Source organism: Echinops telfairi, unplaced genomic scaffold (assembly GCF_000313985.2).
Source record: "Echinops telfairi isolate 266 unplaced genomic scaffold, ASM31398v2 ScPeMD7_443;HRSCAF=831, whole genome shotgun sequence".
Classification (NCBI taxonomy): domain Eukaryota; kingdom Metazoa; phylum Chordata; class Mammalia; order Afrosoricida; family Tenrecidae; genus Echinops; species Echinops telfairi.
Window position 1 is genome coordinate 7985102 of NW_022104341.1, and position 16883 is coordinate 8001984.

Below are 16883 nucleotides of genomic sequence, written 5' to 3' on the forward strand. Positions count from 1 at the left end.
ACCTTTTTAAAGTATTAAAAACCAAGGATGTTACTTTAAGGACTAAGGTTTTCCTGACCCAAGCAATGTCATTTTCAATGGCTTCTTATGCATGTGAAAGTTAGACATTGAATGAGGAGGACTAAAGAAGAATCATCAGTGCATTTAAATTGTAGTGCTGGACAAGAACTTTCAAAGTACCACGGACTGCTGAAAGGACAACCCGATCTGTCTTAGAAGGCCAGTGTGTTGCTTAGAGGCAAGGATGGCAAGACTTCATCTTACATGCTTTGGACATGGTGTCAAGGAGAGACCAGTGCTAGGAGTCCTCAAACTTTTTAAACAGGGGGCCAGTTCACTGTCCCTCAGTTGGAGGGCCAGACTATAGTTACAAAACAAACAAACTATGAACAAATTCCTATGCACACTGCACATATCTTATTTTGAAGTAAAAAAATAAAACTGGCAAAAAACCCGGCGGGCTGGATAAATGTCCTCGGTGGGCCGTAGTTTGAGAACCCCTGGAGCAGTCACTGGAGAAAGACATCTTGCTTGGTGAAGTGGAGGGGCAACCAAAAGGAGGATTGACACCGTGGCTGCAGCAGTGGGGTAGGGCATGGGAGTGATTGTGAGGATGCTGCAAACCGTGCTGTATTTTGTTCTGTTTTGCATAGGGTCTCTATGGGTCAGAGCGGACTTCCTTACAACAGCAACATTATTTTAAGTATAAGGTTAGCGAAACAGAAGCCCTTGATGAGATGGGTTGGCATAGTGACTGCAGCAATGGGCTCAAACATGACAAGAATTATGATGATGCCGGACTGGGAAGTGTTTCCTCCGGTTGTACATAGGGCCACTGTGAGTCAGGACTGACTGGGCAGCACCCAACAACAATAACGACTTTATTTTTAGGGAGAAGTAAGACTAACAAACATTACTGTTATTATTTTAACAAAGCCACATGAAAGTTTATGTAATTATTTGATCCTTTAAAAAGTGTATTTTTCAAATAAAATGAACATGTACTTACTATGAAAAATCAGGGAAATGGAAAACTAGAAGAAAAGTTACTGCCATTTTCTCACAATCAAAATAATCATTATTTGTATTAGCGAATTTCCTTCTTGACCTTTTATTCTCTCTGTGTCCTCTTACTCTTAGCAGTGCTTCCTTTGAGGAGTCCCTGGTGATGCAATGGTTAAATGCTTGACTGCTAACTGGAAGGTCAGCAGTTGGAACCAAACTTACAGACTGGGAGGACAGAGTTGTTAGTCTGCCCCTGTGAAGGTTGCACGGCCAAGAAAACCCCAAGTGGCAGCTCTACTCTGCCCTCTAGAGTTACCAAGAGTGGGCACTGATTAGAAGGCACAGAACAATAGCTCTTGCTTTATAGTAATTTTATGTATATAGTTTTTATGATTAACAGAATGACTGGAGCACCTTTTATTTTACTTTATGTTCTTCACACTTACTCTAAAAAACAAGCTCACTGCCATCGTGCCGATGCCAGTTCATCACAGCCCTCTAGGGCAGGGTAGAGCTGCTGCTGGGAGCTTCTGGTTCACTGTGGACGGAGTAGAAGCCCTGTCTTCTCCCTGTGGATCGTCTGTGGTTTCAAACTGTGCACCTTGTGGATCTCAGCCCAGTGAGGAACCACGACACCATCAGGCTCCCTATGAAGTAATATAATATTTCAAGTGCGGGGCATCGTAGCCTAATTTCTCTTGATCATTTTCACTTATTCCTGGACATACAGATATTTCTCAAACTATTATATGTGAGAATAATTTTATTATGAACATCACTGCTTGTGAAGAGAAAATATTGATTTTCAAAAAAGTGAAAACTGAAACATTAATAAAATATCCTCCTGCCTATAATAGAAAAAGAAAAAGGGACATGGTTAAATAGTCATTTTCATCATATTTTTCTGTTCATAAAATAAATTAGGAACATGTGGAAATGCAAGAAAATATAAAGTAAGACATTCAAAGGGCCTGCAAGTGGTCCTCGCGTCCTAGAACTAAGCACTATTGAAAGTTTGATTTACTTCCATCCACTCTCTTTTTCAAGCATATTTCAATACATACTTTAATAATCTACTTGAATTATTAATATTATATATTGCATATGTCGATATTTTTTGGTCATTGTTATTCCTATTTTTCTTGTTATTGTTTTTTCTCCTTTGACATGTTAGATAAATTAAAGTGTATGTTTGAGAACAGCAAACACCTTAATATATAACTCATATGTCTCTGAAGCAAAATTAGGATGGTGTTGCAGACATGTAACATTTGTACACATTTGTGCATAATTATGAGTAATAACAATATTATTTTAAAGTTAATTCAACATAAATTGTAAGTAGATAAATGAATAATTAAATACATTTGTTGTTCATTTTTAGGTTCATGGTTCACAGCCAGGGAAAATGAGATTGATGGGGGGGTTGAAGCAGATGGTAAAAGAAGGAGGAATGATTTCTCTTTGGAGAGGAAATGGTGTAAATGTTTTAAAAATTGCACCAGAGACAGCACTCAAGTGTTCAGCCTATGAACAGGTAACACGTGGGGTTTTATAGCATGGAGTGGATTTTAAATTTAATTTTCAAGACTAGATATTTGTGCAAGAGAAAACTGGAATGTGTACAAGCAGTTTTTATCAATGTGCATACTAGTAACTTTGTTTATCCTCCGTTGATCATTTTTGCTATTTTCCTGTTGCTATTGTTTTTGTAAGAGAGGCTTTATGGTTTATATATTTTATCATAATTGATATTTACTAGTAATTCTTTTAATTTCAATGACAGTGTAGAAAGTTCTCATAATACATTTTATAGCTAAATTTTCATTTGAACAATTTCATGTTTTATAAAAATTTTGGTTTATGTACAAGGGTAAGTTAATAAAAAGTATTTTTATAAGATCATTTCAACTTTTATTAAACAAAAATATCAAAATGTAACATGAAGATCTTATTTCTGGACATATCCTCCGTGTGGGCCTATAGAAACTGGTGTTTCCATCCCTCAGACCTTTCCCTGGAGAATCCTGCCCTCTTCAGTTCACACCACGTCCGTTAGCAGCCTTGGCATCTTTCAGGGACTCAAGCAGTGCTCCACTGAAATGTTCTTTGATTTGGGAAGTAAAACGTCTAGAGGGACAAGGTTGGGGTGGTAAGGTAGATGAAAAAAGTTTTCCTTATGAAATTCTCATAGGACAGTCCTTCTTATCCTCAAAAAAAATGAGTAGGTGCATTGTTGTGATGGAAAAAAATTAGGAGCCATAATTTTCCCGGGATTTTCCTCACTAATGCAGTTTTTAATTTATCTAAAATTCATTAATAATAAGCCTCTGTGTCCTTTGAAAAAAATCAATCAAGATTATTCCTTTAAGGTCCTCAAAAACATTTCCCACAACAATATAAGCTGACCTCTGTCTTGAACTTAATTGTCCCAGAGATGCCCCGGGAAGCCCTGTTGTGATTGGACCTTTGGTTCTGAAGGCACCTTTATGAGAGAATTTAACTGTAGTCATGCACAGATTGCAGATACATGCCTACACATATTGGTTTCGAATAAACCATGCAGAGATGAGCTGGAGTCCTAGGAGCAATACTTTTTGACTTGCTCTAGTATGATGCCTAGAGAATCAATCTCTTAATTTAATGAAATGAAGAACAGATGAACAATATGTATTAAATCTTAAAATTTATTAATTTGAGATTTTATTTTGCTTAAATTCACATTGAGATCAGATACATTTATTTTCAAATAGTGTGTTATTTCTCATGCTAGTGGCCAAGAGTATTACACACGCGTCTCAAGTTTTCCATCTTCTTGAAGCAGAACTTCTTTTCTTCTTGTAATTCTTTTTTCTGTAAACATTTTTATGTTATATAAGATTAAAGTATCTTTGTGTAGGACTTTGATTTACGGTCATAGGACCTCAAAATTTTAAGAACATATAAAAGATTAATAAAAAGAAATTAGAGAGAGGAATGTGATGAAAAGAACACTGGATTTACACATCTTAAAAACAAATTTTAAAAAATCTTTGAACTAGGGATGCATTTATTCATTAAACAAATATTTAATTCATCAATAAATGCTTCTTGTGTCCTGTCCTAGATGCTGCAGATATAGCCGTAAACAAAACAAACATACAAATGAAAACAAAACAAAAGGAAATCAAAAACAAAAACCTTCATTGAACTGACATTAAAATATAAGCTAGGGAAACAAAGAAACAATGCAAATACAGGGTGTGTCAGCTGGTGATAATTACTATGAGGAAATTCCCTTTGCTGTCTGGTCAATTCTGACTCATAGCAACCCTATACAAAGAGTAGAATTCTGTATAGGGTTTCTGAGACTGAAAATATTTAAGATAGTGGAAAAACTTCATCTTTCTCCCAGGGAGCATTGCGTGGGTTTGAATTTCCTGCCTTTCAGTTAGCAATACAGTGCTTAATACACTGCACCTTCAGGAATAATTATGGGGAAGTGGGGAAAGTAGAGGAAAGAAATTGGAGATAGTAGGAACACACATCTCTTTCAAGTTTTTCTGTGAAAAGGAGAAAAAAAATAAAGTGGTAGCTGGAGGGGCACATGGGAAGCACCTTTAAAAAGAATTAAATGGAAGAGATAATATGTTGTATGTTTAACGGAACGGCCCAAGTGAGAGGGGACGAATGATCATGCAGGAGGGAGAGCTGGGTATTGCTAGAGAGTGTCCTTGAGGGGGTAAGAGGAGATAGGAACCAGGTCTCATAGAAGGGGATGGCTTCTGTCTAACCAGAAGGAATTAGAGTGCATACTATTGTAGCTATTCCCAAGGCTGAAAGTGTTATTTGTCATCTCCCTCTTTTACCTCTTATTTTAGATTTCTCTCATCCTTGGCCAGTACTTCAGTTGCTAGAAGGTGTTTGTCTGGTAGGGCATCCTATTTTTTTATCCCTGAAGTATATGGAATCTTGATTGCTTTGTCCTTTTTGGTCCTTATTTGCTGTTATTAATGTGGTCCAAGGAATTACTTGAAAAGACTCTTCTAGGCATAGTCTCTGTAACTCCCACCAATAACTGGGTAAGGTCATGAGGATTGGGTTTATATTCTCTTTTCCTGATGGGTCTTGGTAAGAGAAGGGTGGGGGCAGTGGTGGTGGGATGTTGATAGGCTTATATGATTGAGTTGTAAATGATTATTAACAGTGTTAATTTCTATTGTAAACACTTGGAACTCTAACATGGGGATTGATCAATTTTACCATCCTGCTGGGTATCCAATGAGCCATCTCAGAAGCAGAAAATTGGGGTATCACGGCAATCAAGAAAGAAGAACCAGGAGTGGAGTGCAGCCTCGGGACCCTGAGATAGCTTCATGCTGACCGTTGCTTTGGGAGACAGAGTTGTGACGCCAGAGAAGGCGAGAGACAGGAGAGAAGTGGCATGAAGCAATGGCTACAGAAACCGGGTCTTGAAACAGAGTGGAAGGTGTCTCAGCCCATGAAGTGAGAAAGCTGTGTGCTTTTGGATAGGAGCTTGCTTGAGGAGTGGGTTGTTTCCAGGAGAGCCATGTTTGCCGACCCAATCCATACAGAGCCACCTACCTTCAAGCTGAAGTTTAGGGTTGAATCACATGCCCTTTGGGCATTTTTTGGCAGTGCTGAAAAATCTTAGTAACTCTTGCTAGAGCCTGGAAAAGAGCTAGGGGCTGCATAGCTGGGAGACAGAATCAGAGGAGAGACATGCTGAGGAGAGGTGCGCCCGACCAGAAAAAATATATCCTGGCTATTACTGATCCTGATTGAACCTATTAACTTCCCTAAGAAACCTCTTAGTAGTGAGTATTGTCTTGAGTTGTATGTGGCCATTACAATTAATTTTTGAAGCCAGTAGAGAAGCAGCGAGTGCCTTGGAAAGGACTATTGGTGTGGAATTGGTACAAAAAGGTTAGAGGGTGGAGGCATCTCTGACCTCCTCCTCATAAGAACTGGCTTTGGCCTGATGAGTTTGATTCTCCTTTCCCTTTGTGTAGTCAGACCCTACCCCATGCCCTTTTTATGTACCTAGCACTGTTACCGCCAAGCATGAAAGCACTCAATCTATAGCTTCTGTTATGAATTGAACTGTGTCCCCCCAACCTGTCTTTTATGAATTCTAATCCATATACCTGTGGTTGTAATCACATTTGGGGTGAATTTTTTGTTATATTAATATGGCAGTGTTAGCGTAGGCTGTGCCTTGAATCAATCTCTTTTGAGATCTATAAGGAGCAGATTAAGCAAGTAGCAGATTTGGGGGAAGGTAGTTGCTCTGTCACCTGAAGATCACCAAGGAGCTGAGAAACAGACGCTGAGAAGGGACAAAGACCTTTCTTCAGAGCCAACTCACAGAGGAAACCTTCCCATAGATCCGGCCCTGTGAGACCCTGTGGATTGCGTGTTTTAGCTTCCTAAAGACTGGGGAAATAAATCTCTGTTGGTTAAAGCCATCCACTCGTGATATTTCTTTTATAGCACCACTTGATATCCAAGACAACGATTTACCTGTACATCCTTGGAACTTTATCATTTTCATCAAAGACTTCTATTTGCTGGCATCTAAAATCAATTTGCCCGAGGTATTTCTCTGGCGTCTGAAGCTTGCCTTGTTCCTGCAAATAGCTGACTGAAAGTGATAGGGAATTAAAGCCTCTGGGAGCAGCTTTCATGAATGACTGATAGATAGAATCCCAATTCCCTGGCATTGGGAACAACCCTGAGGTATGTGCTTCTCATTGTTTCCCAGAAGTCTTCAGCAAGGTTAACTTTCATTTGCCTACAATGGCAACTTGCTGTATAACACATACTTTATTTGCTCCTTTTGACTCCCTATCTCACATCTTCCACAGGTGTGAAACTTTGGGACACTGAATGGTTTGCTACAGATACTAAGTGTATGTCAACCTGTGCTGGGTACTCTACCTCACCTGGGTTTGTAAATTTGAAAAGAGGCTTTGATTCTGCAGGAAAGTGCTATAAAGTTGAGAGACAGGTGCCAGCCATACCTAGAAGCTGAATCTTTGATGTGATTTGTTTTAAAAAGTGAAACATTTTCCTACAGGTTAGTAATTAAACACAGCTAAGCCCATGTCTACCTTGCTTATGGAGTAATTTGACTCTGATTTCCACCAGTGTTTTTCTGGTAGAAGTTTCGTCTCATGGTCTTCTCTGAGAGAACCTAAAGAAAGCTTAACTAGCTTGGTTCCATATGTGTTCTTACCTCTTCTATAAAGCCACCACTGTCTGTCAGTTTGTAGTACTGACACTGCCTTGCGTGCCACTGTGATATTGGAAGCTATGCCACTGGTATTTCAAATATCAGCAGGGTCAAATTGTGGTAGACAGATTTCAGTAAAGCCTCTTGAATAAAACAGAGCAGAAAGAAGGAAGAGACTGATCACTTCTGAAAAATTAATCACTAAAAACCTATGAAAAGCAGTGGAACATTACCTGCCAGAAGATGAACCCCTCAGACTAGAAAGCGCTGAAATATGACGAGGCTAAGAGCTGCTGCTTTAAGTAGAGTTGACAGAGCATAGCTTTCAGGATTTCCACTTACTGATGCAACCTTGAGATGAAGCAGCTGCAAACATCCATTAATAATTGGAAAATGGAGTGTACAACATATGAATCTTGGAAAATTGCAAGTTTTCCAATTAATAACTAGGCATTAGGGAGCTAAAATGGACTTGTATTGGCCACGTTGAATGAGACATTCATATGGCCTACTGTGCCGGGAATGAGAAACTGAAGAGGAATGGTGTCACATTCATTGCTTAAAAAGAATATTTCAAGGTTTATCCTGAAATTCAGTGCTGTCAGTGATAGGACAACATCCATACACTTCAAAGAAGGCTAGTTTATTATTCAAATTTATGCACGACCAAGAGCAGTCTATGATAAATAATCAAAGAATTCTGCCAATTTCGGTAGTCTGGATTTGATTAACCATGCGATCAAAATACATTGTTGGTGATTAGAATGTGAAAGTTGGAAACAAAATGGAAGGGTTGTTCTTGGTAGAAAGAACACTGGAGATTACATGATAAAATTTTGTGAGATCCATATTTATTTATCGAAGATACCATTTTTCAACAACACAAACTGTGAATTTACACACGGACCTTGCCAGATGGAATACACAGGAATCAGATCAACAGAACTATGGAAAGAGATGCCAGAGAAGTTCAATATCAGCTAAAACAAGACTAAGGGCTAAGTGGAGGACAGACATCAATTGTTCGTAGGCAATTTCAGGTTGTAGGATAATATCTAAATGACTACAAAGAAGTCCAGTCAATACCACTATTATTCAAATGTATGCACCGACCACTAAAGCTAGTGATGAGAAAATTGAGGAGTTATACCACCTTCTTCAGTCTGAAAGTGATCAAACATTATCTTTCACCTTAGATGAAACTTTAGTTGGGTATCAGGCTGGTCACTTTTAGTGTGGTATATGGAAAGCCAGTAGATCGAATGGCCATGAATTCAGTCTCAACTAAGACCCAGTAGCATACTAGACGTTATTTTTTGGGATCCTTCCCTGCAGTTCTTGTATTGGAACTTGCCCTTGACTACAAATGATGCACTGACGTATGTCATTCTTATTTTTTCAGTGCTGTTGAATCAGTTCTGACTCATAACCTTGTATGCCATAGAATACAGTATTGCCTAGTTCCATACCATCCTCCAGATTGTTACTATATTTGAATCTATTGTTGCAGCCCCTGTGTCAATCCATCTAGTTGAAAGTCTTTCTCTTTTTCTCTAACCTTCTAGTTTACCAAGTCTGACGTCCTTCTCTAGGAACTGTTTTCTCCTGATACCATGAACGAAGTGAGGCAGTCTCATCGTCCTTCTTATTTCTAAGGAACATTATTCTGGCTCTACTTCTTCCAACACATATATGTTTGTACTTTTGGAAGTCCATGGTATTAGTGAATATGCTTGACCAGCACCGTGATTCAAATATTAATTCTTTTTCAGCCTTCCTTATTCAATGACCAGCTTTTCACATGCATACGAGGTGATTGAAAATACCATGGCTTAGGTCCGGCACAGCTTAAATCTTTGAAGTAACATCCTTGCTTTTTAATACTTTAAAGAATTATTGTGCATCAGATTTACCTAATGCAATGTGCCATTTGATTTCATGGTTGCTACTTTCATAAGTAATGATTTTGGATCCAAGCAAAATGAAATGCTTGAGAACTTTAGTCTTTTCTCTATTTATCACGATGTTATCCATGGGTGCAGTTGTGAAGATTTTTGTTTCCTTCATATTGAATTGTAATCTATACTGGAGGTTGTAATACTTGATTTTCATACATGTCATCTGCATATCACAGGTTATTAATAAGTCTTACACCAATCTTGATTCCATGCTCTTCTTCATATTCTTCTTATCTGATTATTTGCTCAGCATACAGATTGAATAAGTATGGCTAGAGGTTGCAACCCTGATATACAAGATTCTTGATTTTAAGCCATGCTTGAAATCATGTTCTATTTGCACAATTGCCTCTTGGTCCATGTAGAAGTTCTGGTATTTCCATTCTTCTCAAGGCATCCAGAGTTTATTATGGTCCACACAGTTAAATGACTTTCCAGAGCGAAGTAACCCCACAACTATAAAGCTTTCTGGCATTCTCTGCTTTCAGCCAAGATCCATCTGACATCAGCAATGATAAATCTTGTTGTATGTCCTCTTCTGACTCTGACCTGAATTTCTGGCAGTTCCCTGTCAATGTACTGTTGCAACCATTGTTGGGTGATCTTCAGCAAAATTTTCCTTTCATAGCATATCAATGATATTGTTCTATAATTTGTGTATTTTGTTGGGGCACTTTTTTTGGGGGAATAGGTACAAGTATGGATCTCGTTTGTTACTGCCTTCCAAATATCTGGGCATAGATGAGTGAGTACTTCCAGGGCTTCATCAGCTTGTTGAAACATTTCAATTGTTATTCCATCAATTCCTGGAGTTTTGTTTTTTGTTAGTACCTTCAGTGCAGCTTGAACTTATTCCTTCATTACCATTGGTTCTTGGTCATATGCTACCTCTTAAAAATTATTGCCTGTCCATTAGTTCTTTTTGATACAGTTGCTCTGTGCATTCATTCCATCTCCTTTTGATACTTCTTGCAGTGTTAAATATTTTACTCCTAGAATAATTCAATATTTCAGCTGAATGCTTGAATGTTTCTTTCAGTTTAGGGTATGCTGAGCGTGTTCTTCCATTTTGGTTTTCGAAACCAAAACTTTGCACATTTTATAATACCGCAGTTTGTCTTCTCAAGCTGCCCTTTGAAATAATCAGTTCAGTTCTTTACTCTATCATTTTTTCCATTTGCCTTAGCCATTCTATGATTAAGAGCAAGTTTAAGAATCTCATCTGACATCCACTTTGATATTTTCTGTTTTTCCTATCTTTTAAATGACCTTTTGCTTTCTCCATGTCTGATCATCTTGATGCCATGCCACAGGTCATCACTTCTTCTGTCATTCGTGTTGACTGCATCAAATCTGTTTTTGAGATGTTCTGAAATTCAGATGGGATAGACTTAAGGTCCTATTTTGGGTCTCATCTACTTGTTTCAATTTTCTATAACTTCAACTTGGACTTAATGATTGGTCCCTGGTGTCATTTTGGCTGTTGATACTGAGCTTCTTTATTGCCTATTCCCACATATATAGTCGATTTTATTTCTGTGTATTCTGTTTGGAGAACTCCATTTGCATAGTTGCCACTTGTGTTGTTGTAAAAAGGTATTTGCAACGAAGGAGTCATTGGTCTTGCAAAATCCTACCATGTGATCTCCAGTTTCGTTTATATCAACAAAGCCATATTTTCCAATTACTGTTCCTTCTTCTTTCTTTCCAACTTTTGCATTTCAATAATTATCACCAGTGATTATCAATACATCTTGATTACATCTTTGATCCTTTTCAGACTGAATTTGTTGGTAAAATTCTTCAACTTCTGCATCACTAGCTTTAGTGGTTGGTGCATAAATTTGAAAAATAGTTTCATTGTCAACATTGCACCTCAGGATAGATTTTGAAATGTTCTTTTTGGTGATGAATGTAATGCCACGCCTCTTGAACCTGTCATTTCTGGCACTTTGTTTTACAAAGGGGTCTATCACTATGCTTTAGAACACTTCAATACCTACAGATCTCACTCATGGGGGCTTCAAAAACATTGTGGAGAACAAAATGAAAAGACAATGGATTTTTTCCTATGAACTTTTGAAGTTCCCTTGCATATGTGGTAGGTTCTTGAATATTTATAGGTTTTATCTCACACTTTTTAGAGTACTTTCCATGTCATATTTATCAGATTTGATCAGCTACCATCAATAGTATAGTAGTGTGAGATTCTGAGGAATATCAAAATCACAAGAGTCCTGTAGATTATATTGGGCAAGGCAAAATGCAAATTTCTGCAGAAACTACTCTTGTTCTTCTTACGGATGGGAATTGGGGAAAATGCATTTGTCATGTCAATAGGTCCATACTAAGTCCATTTCATTCATCTCTTCTTGCTAAGACTTCACCCACAGCCTGTTTGATAAGACACCTGAGATGTGACAGTGCTTGTGATTTACAAGTTCTGTCTTGTGTGAAAGGAGACAATAATGACATTTATTATACAATTCAGTGAATCAATGTAGAGTTTTTCCTAGCTCCTAAATATATAGGTAGGGAATTGAGAAATGGTCACTGAGTTGACTCATGTACTTACTGGACCCCTGATACAATAAACTTGTGGCTCGACCCCATTTACCATTGGTCTTTGCAGGCTTCTGCGCTTACTGGGAAGCTATCATGTAAATTTTAACCCCCTGTGTCAATGCCATCGCAGACCCTGTATCCAGTACTCTTAAGGACGTTTGAGTATTCCCATTCCAGAGTGTGTACAAAGTCCTGGAGCTAGAAAGCCAAAAGAGGATACTCAGAATATCTAAACTGAAAGAATTGAAGAAAAAATACCTCAAAACCCTAAGTTGCAATATTAAAGGATTCCATTGATAAAATATTGAACACTTCAGGAAGCATCAGAAATTGAGTCACAAGAAGAATTGGTTGGCACACATTTCAAGAGGTATCATGATCAATAACCAATGATATAGAAGTAAGAAACTCAAGATGCACTGAAGGCATTAGGGAAAAACAAACATCCACAAATTGTTGGAATACCAATCAAAATGTGTCAACAAGCTGATGAAGCACTTCCAGCACTCTCTTGTGTAGGCCAAGAAATGCAGAAGACATCTACCTGGCCAATTGATTGGAAGAGATCCACATTTGTGCCCCTTCCAAAGTAAGGGGACATAATAGAATGTAGAAATTATCAAACAATATCATTCATATTACATGCAAGTAAAATTTTGCTGAAGATAATTCAAAAGGGTTGCAGCAATACAGTGACAGGGAGCTACCAGAAATTAAAACTGGGTGCAGCAGAGGATGTGGAATGAAGGATATCATTGCTGATATCACATGGATCTTAGCTAAAAGTGGAGAATGCCAGAAAGGTGTTTAAATGTGTGAGTCATAACAAAATATGGATAACATTGAGAAAACTGATAATTCCAGAATATCTCATTGTGTTCATGTGGAACTTGTACATAGATCAAAATTCAGAACAAGGAAATACTGTGTGGTTTAAAATCAGAGAAGTGTTCATCAGGGTTGCATCCTTTCATCATAGCTATTCAGTCTGTATATTGAGCAAATAAGACACTTATCTTTCTGAAGAAGGCCATGGCATCAGGATTGGAGGGAGGCTTATTGACCACCTGTGATCTACAGATAACACGACCGTGCTTGCTGAAAGCAAGAAGGACTTGAAGCACTTGCTGATGAAGATCAAAGACTGCAACTTCCATTATGGATTTCAACTCATTGTAAAGGAAACCAGTGCCCTTGTAACTGGGACAGTCAACAACATCATGATAAAGGGGCCAATAATTGAAGTTGTCAAGGATTTCATTTTGATTGGATCCACAGTCAATGCTTATGTAAACAGAAGTCAAGAAATCAAACATTCTGCATTGGGCAAATATTCTGCACAAGACTCTTTAAAGTGTTGAAAATCAGGGATGTCACTTTGAGGACTAAGGTGATCCTGACCCTGTTTTCAGTTGCCTCACATACATGTGAAAGTTGGACAATAACTAAGGAAGATCACAGAAGAATTTGTGCGTATGAATTATGGTGTTGGCAAAGAATATTGATAGTACCATGAGCTGCCAGAAGAACAAAGGAGAAAAGCCAATATAAGGGTGACTAAGTCTTACATACAGTCTTGGGAAAAGTACAGCCAGAAGAATGCTCTTTAGAAATGAGAATGGCAAGACTTTATCTCATGTACTTGGACATGTTATTCATCAAGAGACACAAGTCACAAAAGAATAATACCAGACTTGGTAGAGGGTCAGAGAAAAAGAGGAAGATTTTCAACAAGTAGGTCCAACCTAACAATGTGAAGATGGCGCAGGATGGGGCTGTGTTTCCTTCTGTTGTGCATAGGATTGCTTTGGGTTAGAACCGACTCAACAGTGCCTAAGAACAGCATAATTGTGTTCAAACTCTAAATTTAAAGAGCCATCTAATCAGCATAACAATGCTGGACCCCTTTAGTACCATCTGTTTTAGTTTGGATTCCCCCACAAGCAGAGTCTGGGTGTAATTTATTTGGAAAGAAGCAAGAATGAGGAAGCAGGGGTACAGGGAAGGGAGAAAAGCCTGTGTAAGGGTGAATAAGTCTTATGTACTTTGGACATACTGTGAATGGAGACTAGTCCTTGGAGAAGGGCATCATGCTTGGCAGAGGGGCAGTGAAGATGAGGGCGGTCTTCAGTGAGATGCATTGACACAGTGGCTGCAACAATAGCTCGAGCACAGGAACAGTTGTGAGGATGGCACAGGACTGGGCAGTGTTTCTTTTTTTTTTATAATCATTTTGTTAGGGGCTCATAAAACTCTTATCACAGTCCATACATACATCAATTGTGTAAAGCACATTTGTACATTCATTACCCTCATCATTCTCAAAACATTTGCTCTCCATTTAAGCCCCTGGCGTAAGCTCCTCATTTTTCCCCTCCCTCCCCACTCCCCCATTTCATGAACCCTTGATAATTTATAAATTATTATTTTGTCATATCTTTCACTGTCCGACGTCTCCCTTCACCCACTTTTCTGTTGTCTGTCCCCCAGGGAGGAGGTTATATGTAGATCCTTGTAATCGGTTCCCCTTTTCCAACCCACCATCCCTCCACCCTCCCAGTATCGCCACTCGCACCATTGGTCCTGAAGGGATCATCCATCCTGGATTCCTTGTGTTTCCAGTTCCTATCTGTACCAGTGTACATCCTCTGGTCTAGCCAGATTTGTAAGATAGAATTGGGATCATGATAGTGGTGGGGGAGGAAGCATTTAGGAACTAGAAGAAAGTTGTATGTTTCATCGTTGCTACATTGCACCCTGACTGGCTTGTCTCCTCCCCGAGACCCTTCTGTAAGGGGATGTCCAGTGGCTTACAAATGGGATTTGGGTCTCCACTCCTCACTCCCCCCTCATTCACAATAATATGATTTTTTGTTCTGATGATGTCTGATACCTGATCCCTTTGACATCTCGTGATCATGCAGGCTGGTGTGCTTCTTCCATGTAGCCTTTGTTGCTTCTGAGGTAGATGGCTGCTTGTTTACCTTCAAGCCTTTAAGACCCCAGGTGCTATGTCTTTTGATAGCCGGGCACCATCAGCTTTCTTTGCCACATTTGCTTATGTACCCATTTGTCTTCAGCAATGGTATCAGGGAGGTGAGCACACAATGATATGATTTTTTGTTCTGATGATGCCTGATCCCTGATCCCTTCGACACCTCGTGATCATGCAGGCTGGTGTGCTTCTTCCATGTAGCCTTTGTTGCTTCTGAGCTAGATGGCCACTTGTTTACCTTCAAGCCTTTAAGACCCCAGACGCTATATCTTTTGATAGCCGGGCACCATCAGCTTTCTTCACCACATTTGCTTATTCACCTTCTTTGTCTTCAGTGATTGTGTTGGGAAGTGAGCATCATAGAATGCCAGTTTAATAGAAAAAAGTATTCTTGCATTGAGGAAGTACTTGAGTGGAGGCCCAATGTCCATCTGCTACCTTAAGACTAAACCTATAAATATATGCACATAAATCTATTTCCCCATCATCATATATAAATATATTTACATATGTACATGCCTTTATTTAGACCTCTATAAATGCCCTTTGCCTCCTAGTTCTTTCCTCTATTTCCTTTGACTTTCCTCTTGTCCCACTGTCATGCTCAATCTTCATTTGGTTTTCAGTAATTCCTCTTGGTTACATTACCCTCGATCACGGAACTCGGCAGTATTTCATTCTGTTGTATATTGGGTTGATATGGGTCAGAACTGACTCAATGACACCTAACAACAACAACAACGTCAGTTGTTTTATTTCACTCGAAATTCTTAGAACTATATAGAATGTCTTTCTGAAATGCCTGTCAAACATGAAGGGAGCCAAGGAATTTATTGTATAGGGATTACTTATAGGATTTTTAACTTCCTAGACATCTAGATATGAGCTCTGATAGCATAGTGGGTTACAAGTTGGGCTGCTAACTTCAAGGTCAGCACTTCAAAACCACCAGCAGCTGCTTGGGAGAAAGATGAAGCTTTCTACTCTTTGTAAAAATTTAAAGTCTCAGAAACCTCTGGGCCAGTTATAGCCTGCCCTATGGGGTCTCTGTGAATCAGAAACAACTCGATGACAGTGATGTGGGTTTTGAATTTAGAGACATCTAGCCTAGGTGGGTTCTTATTAGCTTTGAAGGTTCTGAGAAAAAAAAGCAGAGAGATAAGAAGCCTTTGTCAATGTGGATCTATAAAGAGCTGCCCGTATGTGAGGCAGGACCCCAGAAGCATCTTCCATGGTCAGCTATCTACTCATTCATGTTTGGGGGCCTGAGAGCTGCTTTGGGGCTCATGGAAACATATTTATTTCCTCCTACTCAACACATGAAAGTATACACACACAAAGATGACTTCTGTATTTACTGTGCTGAGTCATCTTTTTACTCCCTCCCTTTTATAGCAATTGTCTTGATGCCAACTGAAACAATAGGCTTCAGTCAGAAGACAACACCTCAGTCTACTTTTCTGTTTAGGACAAACTTCCATCTCCTTCTTAGGGTACAGAAGCAGGTCGCTTCTCCAACTCTGAAGCCCCACTTCAACTCTCTCCAACTCTCAAGCCAAGCAAACAGATTTGCTTTCATCCTTACTTGACAGCTGCCTTTGGAGGTGGTCCTGAGGTAGAAGAGTAGAGAGTGCTTTCTTCTCAGCAGATCTAAAATAGCAATGACCAGGCAACACTGGGCAGCGTTCTGAGATTGTTCAACTAGTTTTCTAGAACTGCAGGTTCAGAAAGCACATAGTCTGCCTTCCAAGTAGAAGGTAGTTTTATCAGACTACCTCCTGCAAAGCACTACAATCCTGACAGCCTGTGACATCTGATAATAAAACCAGGGTCTTATGTTCTAAATTCTTGTTATGGCAGCACCACACATTCAGTACCCAATTTCTGTACTTGTTAGGGGCCACCCTAAGGTACTGTAACAAAGAGATATGAAAATGAGTACAGTGGCTTAATAAGATAAAGCAAATGACCCAGGGCCAACAGCAAAGCTGTGCCATCCCCAAGACAGCTTTAAGGCTGTGACTGTCTGTCATTTCCCAGGAGAAGGGAAAAGAATGAGTCTAGGGAAATCATCTTTAGGTGATATCACAACTACCCACCCAACTTCCCCTCGTATCACATTGGC

The 16883-nt window shown here is 39.1% G+C and overlaps 1 protein-coding gene across 1 annotated transcript in view; it reads left to right on the top strand.

The window, feature by feature from the left end:
• Positions 1 to 16883, top strand: part of LOC101646855 (calcium-binding mitochondrial carrier protein SCaMC-1-like) — a 61796-nt gene that overhangs the window by 33695 nt on the left and 11218 nt on the right. Inside the window, 1 exon segment of the mRNA XM_013003885.2 lies at positions 2390 to 2542. Coding sequence (XP_012859339.1) covers positions 2390 to 2542 — 153 coding nt within the window.